General features: G+C 41.4%; 1 protein-coding gene and 1 long non-coding RNA gene across 3 annotated transcripts in view; one reads left to right on the forward strand and one right to left on the reverse strand.

Annotated features, from left to right (window-relative positions):
* Positions 1-16,913, forward strand: part of LOC136285410 (uncharacterized) — a 90,065-nt gene that overhangs the window by 6,082 nt on the left and 67,070 nt on the right. The window contains exon 3 of one of the 2 annotated variants that reach the window (XR_010719449.1): positions 1,062-1,340. The exons of the other annotated variant lie outside the window; for it this stretch is intronic. This is a non-coding gene — a long non-coding RNA (uncharacterized lncRNA). Of the gene's footprint in view, positions 1-1,061; positions 1,341-16,913 lie in introns of those variants that run through there. 2 annotated transcript variants of the gene reach the window in all.
* The window catches only part of GABRA5 (gamma-aminobutyric acid type A receptor subunit alpha5), a 55,702-nt gene continuing 40,191 nt past the window's right edge, over positions 1,403-16,913 (reverse strand). Inside the window, exons 6-9 of the mRNA XM_066176533.1 lie at positions 11,178-11,321; positions 5,340-5,492; positions 3,867-4,078; positions 1,403-2,938 (exon numbers count right to left, since the gene is read on the reverse strand). Of these exons, the coding sequence (XP_066032630.1) occupies positions 2,636-2,938; positions 3,867-4,078; positions 5,340-5,492; positions 11,178-11,321 (812 nt within the window). The 3' untranslated portion in view covers positions 1,403-2,635. The remainder of the gene's footprint in view (positions 2,939-3,866; positions 4,079-5,339; positions 5,493-11,177; positions 11,322-16,913) is intronic.

A 16,913-nucleotide genomic window follows, 5' to 3' on the forward strand; every position in this document is an offset into this window, starting at 1 on the left:
AAGAATTCCTATTTACTACTCCCTTTGGCCATGACTGAGCTATGAAGTAGCTGTGTCCTGCAGGGTTCTATTTCACCCATGCTGGGGACAGTGACACAGCTCACTCCATTCCTGAAAGCCCAAGCTACTTCCAGGGGATAACAGAGGAGGTTGACACACATCCAGATACCACCCCAGCCTGGACAAGGCCAAGGTGTTTTGGTTGAGCCAAGACCTGGGAAATGCTCCCGTCTCCCACAGTTTGGGTACCATCTCAGTGAGTAGTGATCTCCCACACAAACAGTTCCACTGACTGTGGAGAGATTTAAATTGTGAGGCAGTATATAATGCAAGGCAATAGCATTTAAGTATTCCAGCCCAGAGTGTATTGGCTTATGAAAGCATCTTCCAAATTATGGAAAACTAGTGTTCATGAACATGCACATGTTGCAGGTAAACCCATACTCATTGAAGATGACTTTCCACGTAAGTAAAACAGATCAGAATTAGAGATTCTTTTCACTGAGTCCTGCAATGGAGACCAGGAAATAATGCTGTAATACAGAGTAAGAGTCAGACTTGGGTGTAAGCAAATAAAGTATAGAAACTCTTAGGGGCAGACTCCAGAACTGGCCTGGAGAAGATGCTAGTCAAAGATGGCTCTGAGTTTCTCATTCACAAAACTCAGTCATGTAATTCTTTGAGTCTCTCACCTGAAGAAATAGCCAAGGGACTTTTATAAAGTTTTGCCTTTCAATAAGCACTGCAATTTTTCATGGTTTTTGATCCTTGAAGGGCCAAAGGGATCCCTCAAAGGGATGATAAACAGGGAGGTGTGTGGCTGCTGAAAGACAGACAGGCAGGCTACATGAAAACAGAGACCCACATCCTCAACTCAGGTCAGGCTAGCACTGAATAGATGGGTGTGCCCCCTCCCTTGCTCCTGTTTATCAGCATCCAGTCACTTAGTCCCATGGTTTCTCTATTGCCCTTAAGAATTCATGTGTTTCTCATTCCACAGCATCAAACAAAAAGCTTCAGAAAACAACAGATGTATGAGATTTTTTCTTGGCAATTTTTAGGAATGAAAGGGTTGAGGAGAAGACACAAAAGAAGACAAGACATCTCCCCAGTCCCAGACCACACCCTCACCTCAAAGTGAAGCATGAACTCTCCGATCTGTCCCCAATAGATCATGGGACTGTTGCTCCTTATCAAGAGAGTACCAAATTCTGCAACAGCTTGATTCACTGTGTTCACTCAAGACATGTCCCTTTCTGGGCAACAGGGAGGATTTGTCATGTGTGCACACGTGATCGAGTGTGTGCATGTCTGCTTTCCACTTAATTCTTCAGCTTCCATGGTGTGCTCTTTGGTCTTTCTAAAAGGATAACCAGTATAAAAATGACATTTTGCAATCAAATGTTGAATGCATTTTTTATTTAAACATTAAGATTTAATTACAAAAGCTTCTGGAACAATTAAAGGATGCCAAGGAGGAAAGAGCTGAAACTCAGACGGCATTTTCTCATTCATTGTGAAAGCAAAACACATTGTCAGCAGCAAGGCGTTTTATAGAAAAGTTTCAGATGGACAGTACAAAGACCTTTCCGTCAATATTGTCACTGAAACACCTTGCTGTCATGAAGCACATCTTTTTTCTGATCACACTTCCTAGTGTTGGCTGATTGGTTTTTGCAGTGGGGAACAAGTAATAATTATTGCAGAATTACTGTAATTCTTTTCTGCTTAATCTCTGCTAATATAACACAGTCTTCTTCTTGGAAAAATGTCCAAACATAATTTACTTTACCTTGATAAAAATGTCTACTGCTGTTGTTAGATGTTTTATTTGCACAAGTGTGTTCCTAATCTATGTTAATTTCATGCAATATAATTCTTAATTTTTTGGAATAAATACTGAGAATCATTAGAGAGAATTCCTTGGAATACAAAATCCAAACAAACTTCATATTTTCATTTAAGGGCAAGATTCCGTCATCTTTATTTACATAAGTAGCATCCTGGTCCCTATGTTATTTCACTGCAAACTAGAGTCTCAAGCAGTGAAAATCATCATAGTCACATTAGGATTTACTGCATTGTATTAAACTTCCAATGAAAACTGGGCTGAGCAGTTTTGTCTGTGGAGTAATGCACTACCTGTATCTAGTAAAGGTGCTCAAACATAGCCCTACACTTAATAATTTGGCACATTTACAACTGGCGTTACTCAGTAACTTATCAGATGACAATAGTGGAGCTCTTCTGTAAAATATAGGTTAAGCCCATATTTGTATGACTGTACATCTGAAGTATAAAACCCACGATATGTAGTACACTTGAACAGTTAAAAAATATAACTTATTTTATTTGTAAACTATCAATGCAAGATACTCAGCAGCAAAGAAGCCATGTTCAATGTCTTCTGATCTTTTATAAAGATCCGTTGCTGTAAGTTATATAATCGTCTCCAAAACATCTGAGGTTACATGTAGAAACAATCAAGGCAATATTATTTGTACATATTATTAAACATGCAAAAAACTTCCTGAAGAATATTGCCCAAATGTAGAAAGTCATCCGGATCGCAAATTTTCCTTGGTAGCATCTGCTTTGTAAGTATGGCTCACATGTGGCTCCAGAGTACTTCAGTTTATTTTGGAGAATTGGCACCTTTAATAACAGGCTCCCTATTCAAATATGTGGCCCAGTAAACTAAGTTAAAAGTTCCAAACAGCACTGGAAAAATTATCCGGGACATTTTGTCAATCTTACTGATGCTGTTGTAAGTCTTTTTGCTTTCAGGAGGCTTTTCTTCTGCAGGCTTCACTGGAGCAGGCGTAGTGTTTGAGATGACAGATGGGGCTGAGTCCTTTGGCATGTTTGGTGCAGGAGTCATCTTCCCAGTGCTGTAGGTATTAGTTGGTTTATTACCCAGTAAGTTGCGCTCTTTTTTCTGCAGTGTAAAGAACAAAATGTTATACCACAAGAACAGAAAGTGGAAACATTCTCAGGATACTGACCCAAAAAGCTGAGCACCACAATCAAGCACGGCTATTAATGCCTTTGGCTATTCTGACTTCAACTATCAAACAGATGTTTCTGCCTTGATTTTGCAGCCCTTACTCAAGTGCAACTTTCTCTGATGGGAGAAAGCTGAGACTCGCTGGCTGGACCCACATCCCACCTGGCATGTGCATTAGCAGCTTCTTTTGTTAGTGAGACGTGGTCTTTCATCTGAAGAGGGTGCTGGTCCATGGACAGCTAACAAGATGTGAACCTCATTTCCCCAGTGGCTGCAAAGAGTGTGGGGAAGGGCTCATTGCCCTTGCCAGCTTGGCCTCTTGGTAAGGCTCTTTTGGGATGCCTGTGGGTATGAGCTCTCTAGGAGATGACTTACTAAGAGTTCATCCTATCCCAAAAGTTACATTTCAGCATGAAACTCAAAAGTTTGTGTTTTCACAGAACCAGTCTTTGGTTCCTTTTTTTACTGTGGTGACACCCTGACTCATGGAGCTCAATGTGAGCTTTGTTATTTATTTAGGAGAGCATACAGGGAGTGCTCTACAGAGATATGTTTCATGGTGTATTTCTGCTATTATCAGAAGTCTGATGACTGAAATCCCATGCCCCATATACTCAATGCCCAATGTGCTTCTGTAAAAGGTCCTCTTTGTACAGATGACAGAGACTGGTACTCTATCTCTGTGAAGGGAAGGTGCCATATTTCATTGCAAATTTTCCTTTACAGGAAGGTACAAAAATGTCATGAGGTAATTAAATACCTTTTCTGCAAAGAAGCTAAAAATTGACCATTCAGTTACTTAAACTATACTGAATACCTGCTTTTTATTTTAGGTATTTAAAAATCATAAGTTAAGCACCTTGATTTTTGCAGCTTCCTGGGCTTTTTTGCCATCCCATGCCCAACTCCTCTTGGTGAAATAGTTGACTGTTGCAAATTCAATCAATGCCGAAAATACAAAGGCGTAGCAAACAGCTATAAACCAGTCCATTGCAGTAGCGTAGGCCACTTTTGGCAAAGAGTTACGGGCACTGATACTTAAGGTGGTCATGGTGAGGACTGTTGTTACTCCTGAAAAAAAAAAAAAAGAGTCAGAGATCAGTTTGCTAACCCTTATAGGATCCCAAATGAGTTATGAGCAGGTCCCAATTCAGCAGGATACCTAAGAAGGCCACATGAAGTCAATCAGTGTTTGCTTGAAATATCACTGCTTGAAAGAATGAGAAAAAATTAAAGCCTTCACTCTCAGATGTTTTATTCTGTGAAGTTGTGGTTAGTTTTAGCTGTAGTGTATTTAAATAAGGACTTTTAAGGTAACACAAGCCCAGGCTGTGTTAACTGTCAGAATGAAGTGGGACTACTTATTTTATTTTCTTACACAGCGATTGCATGTTTAAAATTGTTGACCGTTACTGGTTTCCTTGACTGTAGCTCCTCCTTTCCCATATGACAGCAAATGACAAAACAGCCACTGTTTTTATCTGTGGGAAGATTTTCCCAAAAGCAAAAACTCAACGTTCGGTTACAGCTTTGAAAACCTAAAATCAGTCAGCAGAGTGATGCTACTACCTGTATTCTCTCCATATAACTTGCTGAGCTGGTTTTTGAACAAAGCTGCCAACCGACTTCAGGAGGCTAGCCACAGAAGAGTGACTCCTTTAAAATAGCTGAATGAAGTTTTACTTAATAAAGTGTTCCCACTCCCCTTGTTTTTCATCTAGTAAAAATCTTATTTCATCAACCTTCACTTGAGAAAGTGCTTATTTTCTGCAATCTTCTAGGGATAAACCAAGTAATTTAATGACACCCCAAAGGTTTTTTCCATAACAATTTCTTCAGTAAATATACATTTTCTAAATGCAAAGTCATATTAATTTGTTTGATGTTAATAGAGATAATTGTCACTAATTAACCTCTACATGGTTGTCCCAGATAAATATCCTACAACAAAGATAAACAAAATGTCTTGAAGTCATAGCTGCTTCAAATGCTTAGCTGGAGTATACATTAAATATGGTAATTCATATGTCTATTTTTGTAAACCATCCAGTATCTACCCAAGTGGAAAAAACACAACACAAATCACACTACTCTGGTTCTTCTGTCCTTAATTTTAACGTAACTGATTGACCAAGTTCTGTCATAACTTTACAAAAACAGCCCAGACAGGGCTTTTAAATTGATTTTCAGTTTAAAATGGAAGAGAGTGAGAAAACATTTACAACACCTCAAGCAGAAATAAACAGTAGTGAAGTGTGGTTTTGTTACAGCAAATCACTTCCACAAGCCACAAAGATCCTATCTGTGTTCTAGGAGAAAGTGGGATACTCACCAAAGACAGTTCTAGCTGGGACAGATTCTCTGTTTAGCCAAAACGACACTTGAGATAAGATCACAGTCATAATGCAAGGAAGGTATGTTTGGATGACAAAATAACCAATTTTTCTTTTCAGATGAAAATGGGCTGTCATTATAGTATATTCACCTAGAAAAAGAGAAAATGTGCATTTGAGTAAAATAAGGAAAGCTTATTGATTTAGGGACTGAACGAGGCCAGCTCCAACCCCCCATTTGAGGATACCACTCAGCCATTCCTAATTTCATGAAAAATTGGATGGATTTCTGCATTGTGGAAAACCAAGACTTGAGACAGATGTACTGCTATATGCTCACAGTCTTCACATTCAATCTTCAAAGCAGAAGACAATGACTGCTATTCATAGTATACTGAAAAGCTGCAGTCCTCCCTATGCATCTGGAATTTTGTGATGTTCACAGGCTTAAAAATCTGGCTTGCTGGCACTGACTTAATACTGTCTGGTTTTGACTCAGTCCTACAAACTCTTGTAGCATAGTAACAATTAAGGCCCTCGACTCTTAGAAACCTGATTTAGCAGCAGGATTTAATCTCATTAGGGAAACTGCTATGGCCGAGCCATCAGTTTTCAAGAGTGAAAATGGGTCCAGACACTCCTTCTGCATCACATTTTAGGGACTGCTAGTCCCAGCATCTTCTGCAAGAACTGCCACTTTGCATATGGATCCTGGGATGTCTTATTAATCTGAGTACCCAAACCCCAAAGAATGCTGGTCCAGGGGAAAAAAAAACCTATAATGCATGCAATGTTCCTGGAATTTGGTACACTTTAGCCCTTACTTTAGCCCTTCAAAAGAATATTGTACTGCCTACATGCAGAGTTCCCTAAAAGCTGCCACAGCTGTGCTAAATTCCATTTCTTTTTCATATGCCAAATTCACAGCATTGCCTTAATATGCCATTTATCGGCTCCTCTGAATTTCAATGAAAGCCTAAATAAATGCACTCAAAGATCGACAGACCAGCTGTCACCTTCCCTAATGTTTCAGAAAAAATCAAACCTTAACCAGTTCTTTCAGATTGTTCCTGGAAAACCATACAGTTGTTACTGAGGGCTGTTCCTGGTGGTAACGGCTCCCTTGTTCTTTCAGAGTATTTCTGGAAAACCATGTAGTTGTTACTGAAGGTTATTCATGACGGTAACTGCTCCCCAAATCCAAAATCTTGCTAGCTAAAAGCATGCCACTATTTGCCTAGGAATAATAACAGTAAAAACCAAATGTAAGAATAAAAAGGAATCCATCCCTTCAAGCCCTAACAGTTCTTCACTGATATCAAAGTAATTTAAAAGCAGGGTACTGATGAATCAGAGTAATGCCTGTTTTGAAATATATACTGTCCTTCAAGAACAACTATAGCTATAATCTCTGTTGCAAGATTTGACTGTTAGTCCCTACAGAACATCCACAAAAGAAAAATATCCAACAGACTGATTCTGCCTTGAGTGAATAGCCTGAGTTGAGCTGTGGCCAGCATTACTAAGCTATTAGATTTGGCAGATTACTTCTAACTGACAATATGGCTAATTAGCAGAGAACAGGTTTACAGTGAAAGGGGTTTTGCAGGTATAGCTGCACTCATACACTATGCTACAGGAGCTCTGCTATTCTGCATCAAGTTTACATACCTTGCTCATGCTGAGGATTTTAGACAGAAAGTGAACACAGAAATACCTTAACTGACATCCTGCCTCAATCTTTATGTCTTTCTCTGGAGTCTGATTTTCTGGTAAAACAGTTCCTTGAAGAGTGAAGTGGAAATGGACACGGAATGCTGTGAAACTGGGGAGAAAACCCCTGAGAAGAAAAGCCTAATTCCCTTCCATTTAGTGTAACTTTGAACCAGGGAGGCTGAACACGCAATGGTCTCAAGAGCAACCCCACTTGCTCTTTATTATGGAGTATTTGCAGCAGGGTTTGCCTGCCTGTAATCTCAGGCAGAGAGACTGTTTCTCAGTTGCTACTGCACTGGGATGTGTCTGAGTCACAGTTTCCCTGCTCACTACGGAGTGACAATGTGCATTATCAGTTTTGACAGTATGCACTCAGAGCTGGAATAAAAAAAAAAAAATCTACACAGCTTCAGAAGAGCAACAGGACCCTCTCTTTTTCATTTTTAAAACACAGAAAATGAGTGTCCATATCCTGATGGCCCTTCACAGCTGATTTTTTACCTTACCATTTTCTTTAACCTATCAAAACTCTTGTCTCCACTGAAATAATCACAGAACCTTGATTTTGTACTTGCTCTTCTCCCAGCTGATCTATTCTTTGATTTCTCATGCTGTCTCTTTCAAAGATGTCTATACGAGGAATATTTCCTCCAGTAGATTTAGGGCTTAAGAAAACCCCACAGCTTGGTTTTTAATGCCCTGGGACTGCTGCTTAAAGTAAAGCTAAAAGCTGCCTGAGTTGGCCTTTTGTTTATAGAACAAGATACTGGCTCTGTTGGAGCAGCAAAGCTCCCTTTTACTTCTGCAAGGCCACTGTTTATCCTTAGACCATAAGCTTTCTTGAGCAAGAGCTAATTTTTTGTTATGGGTTTATGTAGCACTTAAAAGAGAATGCTGTTCCTGATGGGGTCCACTCATCACTGCAGAAAACAAATTATTGTTAGTAAACAAAAACAAATCTAGTACTAATGAAAAGCCCTAGAGCAGAAATGGCTGCACTTCTTCACAGAGCTGTGCTACTGTGCTGCTGCTCTTAAAGGGTTTTTTTATGCTTTAAAAGCTGCTACAGTGTTTTTTTTTTTTGTTTGTTTCTAGTTGATGGAGTTCTGGAGATCATGCTTAAATATTTTCCAGGATCTTACACATATTATTCCATTGACATTATGCTGAGATTCAACTGAGTACTTTAAGGAGGCTAGACCAGCCCCCAGGCTTGTTTGTTTACTGGATATATCTAGACTCAGGTTCTATCAATGGCTGTTCTGGCAAGATCCTTACATTAGGTACCTTAGACACCTCCCTGACCATGCTGACATCCAGAATATTTTGGCCCATAAAAAATGCATCTTCTCTTTTATAGTGATACTAAGGAAATATTCATCTCAAGAAAAAAATCAGAATTATTTGGTTCAAAATGAAGAACTGAATGATTCTTTCATTATTTAGGCTTTGGATATTACAAGAGCTCAGGCTCCAGCTGGCAGTATACAAAAGAGTGGGTTTATGTTTTGTTTTGTTTTGTGCCACTGCAGATCCTAAGTTAGCTATGAGAGATTCTGGGTATGGGGAACATAACTGGGCAACCATTTGTGGAAAGCAGCAAGATCCACTTGGACTCAAACCTCCTATCTGATTGTTTTTAGCACTTTTACCACCAGGACATAACAGATGTTGGTTCTGTTGGAAGCAGTGTGAGTAGTCAAATGTCTTTTAGGTGAATAACATTTGGGGATGTTAGCACAAAAAACCCTCAAAAACCACAAAAACAAACAGCCAAAAAAACAAACAGGTGGCATATGACAGAGCTGTTTTCTGTGCCATGACTAAAATGTTCCAAATTTCAAGATTGGTTGGAGAATTAGGAATGCCAGGGTTTTTGTTTGGTTTTTTTTTTTTTTTTTTTAATTTTTCTCAGAAGCCAGCCAAACGGCAGCTTGCCTACAAATCAGCAGAATCCCAAGGAACCGGTACAGGTCTGGCACTTCCCTTTTAAAAAAGTCTGTTAGAAAGAAAGGCATAAATGACCTATGACATACACAAACATTTTGTCTAGGCAGCTGCAAGGGCTGTGTAGTTTGACTTGTGTGTCATAAGAGCCACAAAATATCCAAGCACTTGGATTATGCAATAGCTATCTGGTTTTTCTTTTTCACGTTCAACAATTCAATAGAAGGAAGAAATGCCTTCGATGGCCATTCCTAAGTAATGCTGATTACTGGCCTCCTACGAGCTTGATGAAGTCCAGAAAATCCATCGTTGACTGATGCTTTCCCTGTGCAAAATCGGATTTTTGTATTTTGCTAATCCCCGGTTACAATCTGTGTCCTGCTCTTTGTGATCCACCCTGCAATCAGAATCCAGGCAGCCCAGATGTAACCCAGGACATTAATATAAAATCTTGACGTTGGAAACACAGCATTTATTAGCATAAATCTTAAATACGTGAGGGAGGTGTTTACTGTGCGGAAACTTTGGGATTTGTCTGGAGTGTTTCCTTGGGCTGAGGAGTACAAGGAGCTTTCACAGACAAAGCGGCAAGCTGGAAGTGGCCTGGAGCTGACACGCTGGAGCACTCACTGCCTGGGCTGGATGGTTTTCTTGCTCTGAGGAGCAGGACGAGGTTGTAGGAGATGCTCCACTACATCCTTTGGATCTTTTTCTTGGCAACAATGAAGGCGAGAGGGGAGCTGCCATTCATTGCAGAAAACAACGCAGCTATGATGGTGAACTGGTAAGGAAAAAAGTGTCTTTACTTTTTAATGGGAGATAGTGTACTCTTCTTTTTCTGAAAAAGTGACCACTCTGCTTATATGTTTCTCTTGACTTTGTGAATCTCTGCTTTAGCAACAGCTTTGTGTCTCCTGAAATGGGCAAGGGAGGGGGTGGATGTCTATAGGATGGAGTTGGCAGTCAAATTTTGTGGCTGCCCAAGGCAAGCCTTTTCCCTCACTTTGTGTCCTTTCTGGAGCACAAGGCAAGCTCAGATGTCCCCTCTTTACTTTCCAGTAGGAGCACAAAGTTTTATGCATCTTTATGTTTCAGTCCAACTAACTTCGTGTGCAAGTGCACGTGTACCTGTTTTCGTGTCTCCTAAAATTCTTACAGATAGTAAAACATTCCTAATTTAATCTATACTTTGTCCTCTACAACTCTGCCCACCATTTTTTCACCAGGGACACAGTATATCACCAGCAGACTCTGTTGGGCTCTGCCGGCAGGAATTGCTCCCAGGCACGTTGCCTCAGGCTGCCCCTTTCCCCAACCCAAGCCCCTTGCAACCACCAGGAATGGAAATCCCCCTTTTCTTCATGGCAGCCTATTTCACTTCCACCTCTCCCCCCTCCCTTCGCTGGATGCCACTAATGCTCTCCAGTCGAGTGCATTGCGTAACCTGGTTAAGACCCCATCCTACTGAGTGCACGTGATCCCTTGTCCCGGCCTCGACCCCCCCGGGAGTCCCCCCCGACCAATGCACACCCAGGGCTGCCCTTGCGTGGGAGCCTTAAGAAGCAGGGGGGCACGGCTCACGTGGCTGCCCGGCCTGGGATTAAAGCTTCTTTGCCTCTCTAATGCTGCCACATCTGGCGCCTCCGCTTCCAGCCCGAGAGGGAATGGGAATCCTCGGGGTTTGCACCTCCTCTCCGGCTATGCCGTCCCCCGGACACACTGTCGAGCCGAGCCATGCCCCCCCCACCCCCGTCCTCCCACGTGGTTCCATCAGGCAATCATTTTAAAGCGATGATTGAAAGGGATCAGATGCGTGGGTGGTGTTTGCCTCCCAGGGTGGTTCCTCCCACGGGAAAATACGCCAGCAACCAGCGCTGGCAGCCTCAGCGAGGGCGATCGCCAAGAAACTGTGTGAGGCTTCACTGGCGCTCCTGCAAATACCAGGAGCTTGGATGTACCTTCAACCACAGCCTTGCAATGTACCTAAGAGCCAGCATTTAACCCTCTCAGTGTTTAAATGCCTCTGCTCAGTGGCCATGAACCTACACAGGATCTCCCTAGCACTCCACATCCCACAGGTGCTCCCCTAGCCTTACTGCAAAATAACCAGAGTCTGTGAATCTCCCCTCCTGCTCCAGCCATCAGCAACCCTGGGATGGAAATATTCCCCCTACCTGTACTGGTACTGATGTTTTCTGTGCCCACAGTTTGTCCCATCAGGTGGTACTGGTTAAGTCGTGAGCCATCTTCGGCCACCACCACAGACGTTGTGGTGCTGTTAGTCCACACATAGATAACTTCAGAATTGGGGTAAGCATCTGCCAACAAGGGGGGAAAAAAGACAGTAAGGAGTAAAAAGCACTGTGTAATATTTTAGTGGATCCTTTAATGATAATGACAGGGAGAGAGAAGAATGGAGGAGTGAGAGTGAATGGAGAAAAACAAATAAAGATGATATAATCATGGTCCCATATGCCCAGCTCAAAAAATATTAGGTTTAAGCCTTCTAATATAAGAGATGTGTGGGATGGTTTGTAAAAGGCTGGAACAGTGGAGGTATAAATGTAATCCATCACAACCACTCAGTTTGGGAAAGAGCAGCTCAGACCTATACTCACCTCCCTGGTTGCTCCTAAAGCCCAGTAAGCTGCAAAAGGTATTTTGCTGAAGTTCCCCCTCAAAAGGACTCAGGCACTTTGAATGCCAGGACAACAGGGACCCTCTGTGTCTTGTCAAAAATTCTAAGTGGTGCCATGTCCCAGTGCTGGGTCTGGTATGTATGCACTGACTGGAATACGTACGTGTGGGTGAGGGCATAGGTCTTGCATGTGGATAAAGGAAGCTGGAATGTGCTTGCCTCTGCCTGTGATGCTGAAGAGCAGACACAGGATGCAGGGGTAAGAATGCATGAAGGAGAGCAGGAATGGGACTGTGAGGAGAAGGTAGGTGTTTGTGCATAGCAGAATGGGTGGTGGTGTGAAAACACCTGCACAACTGCAGATGTATGTGTGTGATTTCTCTTGTGGTCATTTAGAGGTCCTAGGAATTAAATGTGGTTCCAGTACTGCCAACTCATTCCTTCCTTTATAATGCTACTCTAACTTTTAATGCTCTAACACCTGGATTGATCATAGTATTATAAGGGAATCTCAGTTTTCTTTTGCCAACAGGCAATGCTGGGTTTAGATTTTAAGCCTTCTCTGCAAATGGTCTCAAAAAGCCCACGAGACAACTCTATATTTAATTACATTTTATTTAATACTAGTAGCTCTCACACTTTTTAGAACTCCTCTATCATTGAAAGCTTTCAGGTCACATTCCTGCAAGCATGTTACAGTAGGCTAGAGTACATTGTACTAAAATCTCTGAAAAGCAGGCAAGGCTTACTCTCCAAATGGAAGGTGAAAAGCAGGTAGGCTTAGAAGTGGTCTGAAGTCAAATATTAGTATCTCACCCTCTGCACTTTGTAACTTGGAAGAATGTTTCTTTCTGGAAAAAACCTGACATCCTAGCTCAGGAAACAAGACATGGAGGCTTTCCAGATCAGGACTTGAGAGGCAAGGACAACAGGCTATGTTGAAGGATGTGTACTCCATCAGACTGCGTATTTTATTTGCTAAAGCAAGTGAGCTGTCTTGGAAAGGTGAAGCTCCACGGAAGACTTACAAAAAATTCATAGGCATTGGGTCATAGGCATTGGGTCAACGTGAGCTTCTGAGGCACTGCAAGGGCAAGAAATATGGTAAAGGTGATCCCTGGATCCATTAAACCAGGAATGTCAAACAGAAAATGGAAAGCAATCCCACTTCAGGCTAAGAGCACATGTGTAGCAGAATGAACTTCGCTTGAGTGCAAGACCAGGTAGCAGGGAAGAATGCAGCACCTTCTATTATTAATGTTATTGTGCACTGTTATTAACGTTACTGTGTCGTATGTGGGAAGCAGGGCTCTAGGCAACATACACCTTTGCTCTGACTGTTTATGGCTTTTCATCCACGCCTCAGAAAATACACAGAAATAATGAGGACAGAGAGGGGGAGAGAGTTCAAAATAAAGTTACAAGTACCTCCAGGGACTGGAAAATAAGTCATGACTTGAAACTTAAGCAGCTCACCTTATTCAGCTCACTGACAAAAAACTGAGACATAGCTCAAGCTCTGAGCATAGATACTTGCATACAGAAATCTGAAACCAGGGTGAATCTCTTGGACTACTCACAAAAGGCACCTGAAAGATGGTTCCAGGCAGATTCAGATGAAGAACAGGGCAGAATTTCCTAACTGGGAGGGAGGATGGTAATTATATAGTGGATAACCTTCTGAGAAAAAAAATTATGAACTAGGAAGACAATGATAATTTGAAATCTTTTTTTGTTATGTATCTGATAGTTGCTGCTGTATCCAGGGCTGGAGCTGATCCTGGGTTTGGAAGTTGAGAATCTACAAATTTTTCATCCTTTGTTAGCCATGCAGGACTGCCCACATGCCTTCCTTATGCTTGTTATGTGTGGCTCTGCAGTAAAATTACTGTAATTACATGTCGTGATCTGCTTTGAAAGGCTAAGAAGAGATGTCTTCCCTATTTCAAAATATTTGCATCACAAAAAGTCAAGGAATTTCACCTTCCCTTTAGAGCTGAGATACTTTATTATCTCTGAGATGATTACAGGTTCACAACATACTATAAATAATTTCAAAGCCAGATCTGGAGAAGACAAGTGGGAGGAGATGGGTCCATTTTAAAAAGTGATGCAAAAAGCCCTCCTTTTTTTAATGCTTATCTGGTATATGTTATGTTGTTCATGTGCTGATTATCCCCAGGGAACGTGGGATTTGTTTAGGTAGATTTGGGATTTTCAGAAAATTTCATTTTTACCTCTGTTACTTCCTATGCAAAGAAAAGCTCCTAACAGCAGCATTGGACTTTTCTTTTTTTCTTTTTTTTTTTTTTTTTTTTTTTTCTTCTGGGAGGATCTAGATGTATCCCAACTCACCACTTCCCTGTGTCCGCAATGATCTCAACCACCAGGATAACTGCGTTTGTCTTGTTTTCTGATGATACACATTAATTCATCCTGACTAGATGCTTCCCAATGAGAGTACTGTAACCAAATTCACTGAAATTGCAATCACACAGGAATTTAGCCCTATAAGGCTTAACAAGAATTCAGATGCTTTGGTTCTCTTCTCTGCCTGGCCGGTGGGTCAGGGGAGTTCAAAAATAATTCAACAGCTCTGCTGTGAATTGCAGCCTTTACTGGGTGCTAAAACACATGCAGTGGAACAGAGCTGGGGTCTCCTATGCTGCAGGAGTCCAGCAGCTCCCCTTGTAAAATGCCTGCAATTCAGACCAGAGGCCACAAGGTACCAAAAATCCGTATCTCACAGGTATGCCTAAGCAACACTTCATAAAAACAGCAATACTGTTTTCTTTTGAAACTATGTCAGGGAAGGGGGATGCCAATTCCAAGCCAGCTGGTGAGAAGAGAGAGCGCACAGCATGAGGTCTGTCCCTGCCTGGGAGGAAGACTCTTGTCTATAAGTCCTTTCTCACGGGATCTATTGTGAGGCTACAAATCAGAGAGCTGTGTCACTGCTAGGCCAGGAGTAGAGTACCCATGGGAGAAAGGAGAACAGCTCATCTAGAAAAGACTCTCGTGCAAAGGCAGGATGGGAATACCCAGGGCTTTAAGACACAAGAGGATAACAAATGTGTTCCTGTGGAGCCCAACCCAAACCAATGCAACCAGCCATGATTGTACCTCCTCAGGAAAAGTCTGTCACATGAGGAATAGCATGAACTTACCCCAATCTAGATATATTCTATTGTGATGGATCACATATATGATACGATCCTCATCTATCTTCCATGCAAATACAATAAAACATGATTTCTGTTTTAAGAAGCTCTAATATAAGATTTTTGACTCTGTGCCTCCTTTCCTTACTACACATCAAATTCTGACAGGAAAAAGCCACCCCATGCTCCTTGGTGTGGCAGCTGACCATCTCTTTTCTGTTCATCTAGATAAACCTCCAGAGGGATAAGCCTGTGTACTTATAGCAGGTAACTGTCTTCCTACTGTAAACCTTGTGCCACATCTTCACAGAAGCCTCAAACTCCAGTTATCCCACACTTGACAACCAGAAGCTCCAGCTCTGCAGCTGATAACCCCTGCAGTATAATTAGGCATAGGCATATTGAAAGCTGAAACTGTGGGTGTAGTATAGAGTGATGTTATTTTGCTGTCAGGGTAGAAGTACTAACGGAGACACAGTATTATTCACTGTCATACCAAATTTTGTAAAACCACTCTTCCACTTAAGCAAAGCTTCCAGTAGGCTGCCTACTAGTCTTGCTTGCTGGAGCTTCAGGTCTTGCTGTTTAGAAATATGAGAAAGGTGTACCAATAAAAGAAATATGGAAATATATCATCTCCTTTATGTTACACACAGGGTGGGGATATCTCCCAAAGGGTGATAGGAAAATGTAGTTGGAGCTCTGGGATAGCAAGCTGAGAAAATGATGCTGGTAGTTTTGCAAAAGCAAACTCAACTTCAAAGCCACTGCAAATCCAAGTGAGACTGCTTGGTGTTTATTCTACTTTAAGTCAGTGTGTGTCTTCTGGATTTATGAATCCAAATAATTAATCTTGTGTTCTTTGCAATCATTTTGCTGTCTTGCCAAAGAAAGGAGAAAGCCTCATTAAAGTACCTTTCTTCTTCTATGTTCACTTCTTTGAAAAAGGAAAAAAAAAAAGGTAGCAGTTGAGATGAACAGCTAAAATTACAAGGAAGTATAATGTTATTAAATGGGAGAAAACAACAACAGACATTTATTTCCACTGGACAGTTGATAAATGGCTGCAGGCTTATCACCTACCAGAATGATGAAAGAAATAATATCTCCTCATATATTTATTGACAAGCAGATCTATTTTCCTACATTCTAGCATTCAACATACACTACACAATATAAAAGCAGTGAAGATGTCCCTTGCTCTTCTCCCACACTTTCCCTGCTCCTCTATGTCTGGCAAGGAAAGCCAGACATGATCTTTCTTATGCCAGTGAACAGTGGGCAGGGGAGAGACCACAACCAGAAAGGAATTACATTAAGAAAAAGTCTTAACAAAGCACAACAGTAAGTGGGTAAGACCTGGAGGATCCCAAATATTTGCCTTGGCATTGAGGATAGCTGTGTTTTCATTTGCAAATAAAACAGTGTGAGTATTGCAGACTCCTCCCTTGCATTCAAAAAGCAACTCACAAGCTGCGAGTTTTCTCCTGCCACTGTCCCCACTACAGGGCAGTGGTGGCATCTACTGACAGACAATCCTTCTTCTTTTCTCTCTCCTCCATATTTGAAAGAAACTCCAGGGGGAAAAAAAAATGGTGGTGGGGAAGAGTGCTTCTTGGCCCCTTAAGTCATATAAACCTAAATGTGGATGGATGAACCCAACCTTCAAGTCTATGGGACCCAGACATATTTCTAGGACTGATTTTTTTAAGCTGTAACCTCTGAAAAGAAAATCACCACTGGTATCTGCCAGTAAGTTTTCATTCCTTCATTACAGGGCATTAAATAATTAAAGAGACCAAGAATCCCTCTTCAAAACACCCTGTAAACCCTTTGACAAACCTTATAGGAAGCATAAAACAGTACCTGCATAGTTAAGTTTAGGCAGCCTGTGCCGTGTGTTTGGATGCCCACCCAGCAAGCTCGAGGTACGTTACACATTTAAAGAGATCATTCATCCACAAGCCATGGCTGAAACTTTCAGAGTTATGCTAGTTGGATGCTGAATTAACTTAAAGAGATACTGTCGAAAGATGTCTTCTGGTTTGTGTTCTATTTTATTCATTCCAATTGTGCAGTTACATTCTAAGCCTTTATTATCGTGACTTTTA

Source organism: Chamaea fasciata, unplaced genomic scaffold, assembly GCF_029207755.1.
Source record: "Chamaea fasciata isolate MVZ Bird 193981 ecotype frontalis unplaced genomic scaffold, bChaFas1.0.hap1 SCAF_2, whole genome shotgun sequence".
Taxonomy (NCBI): Eukaryota; Metazoa; Chordata; class Aves; order Passeriformes; family Sylviidae; genus Chamaea; species Chamaea fasciata.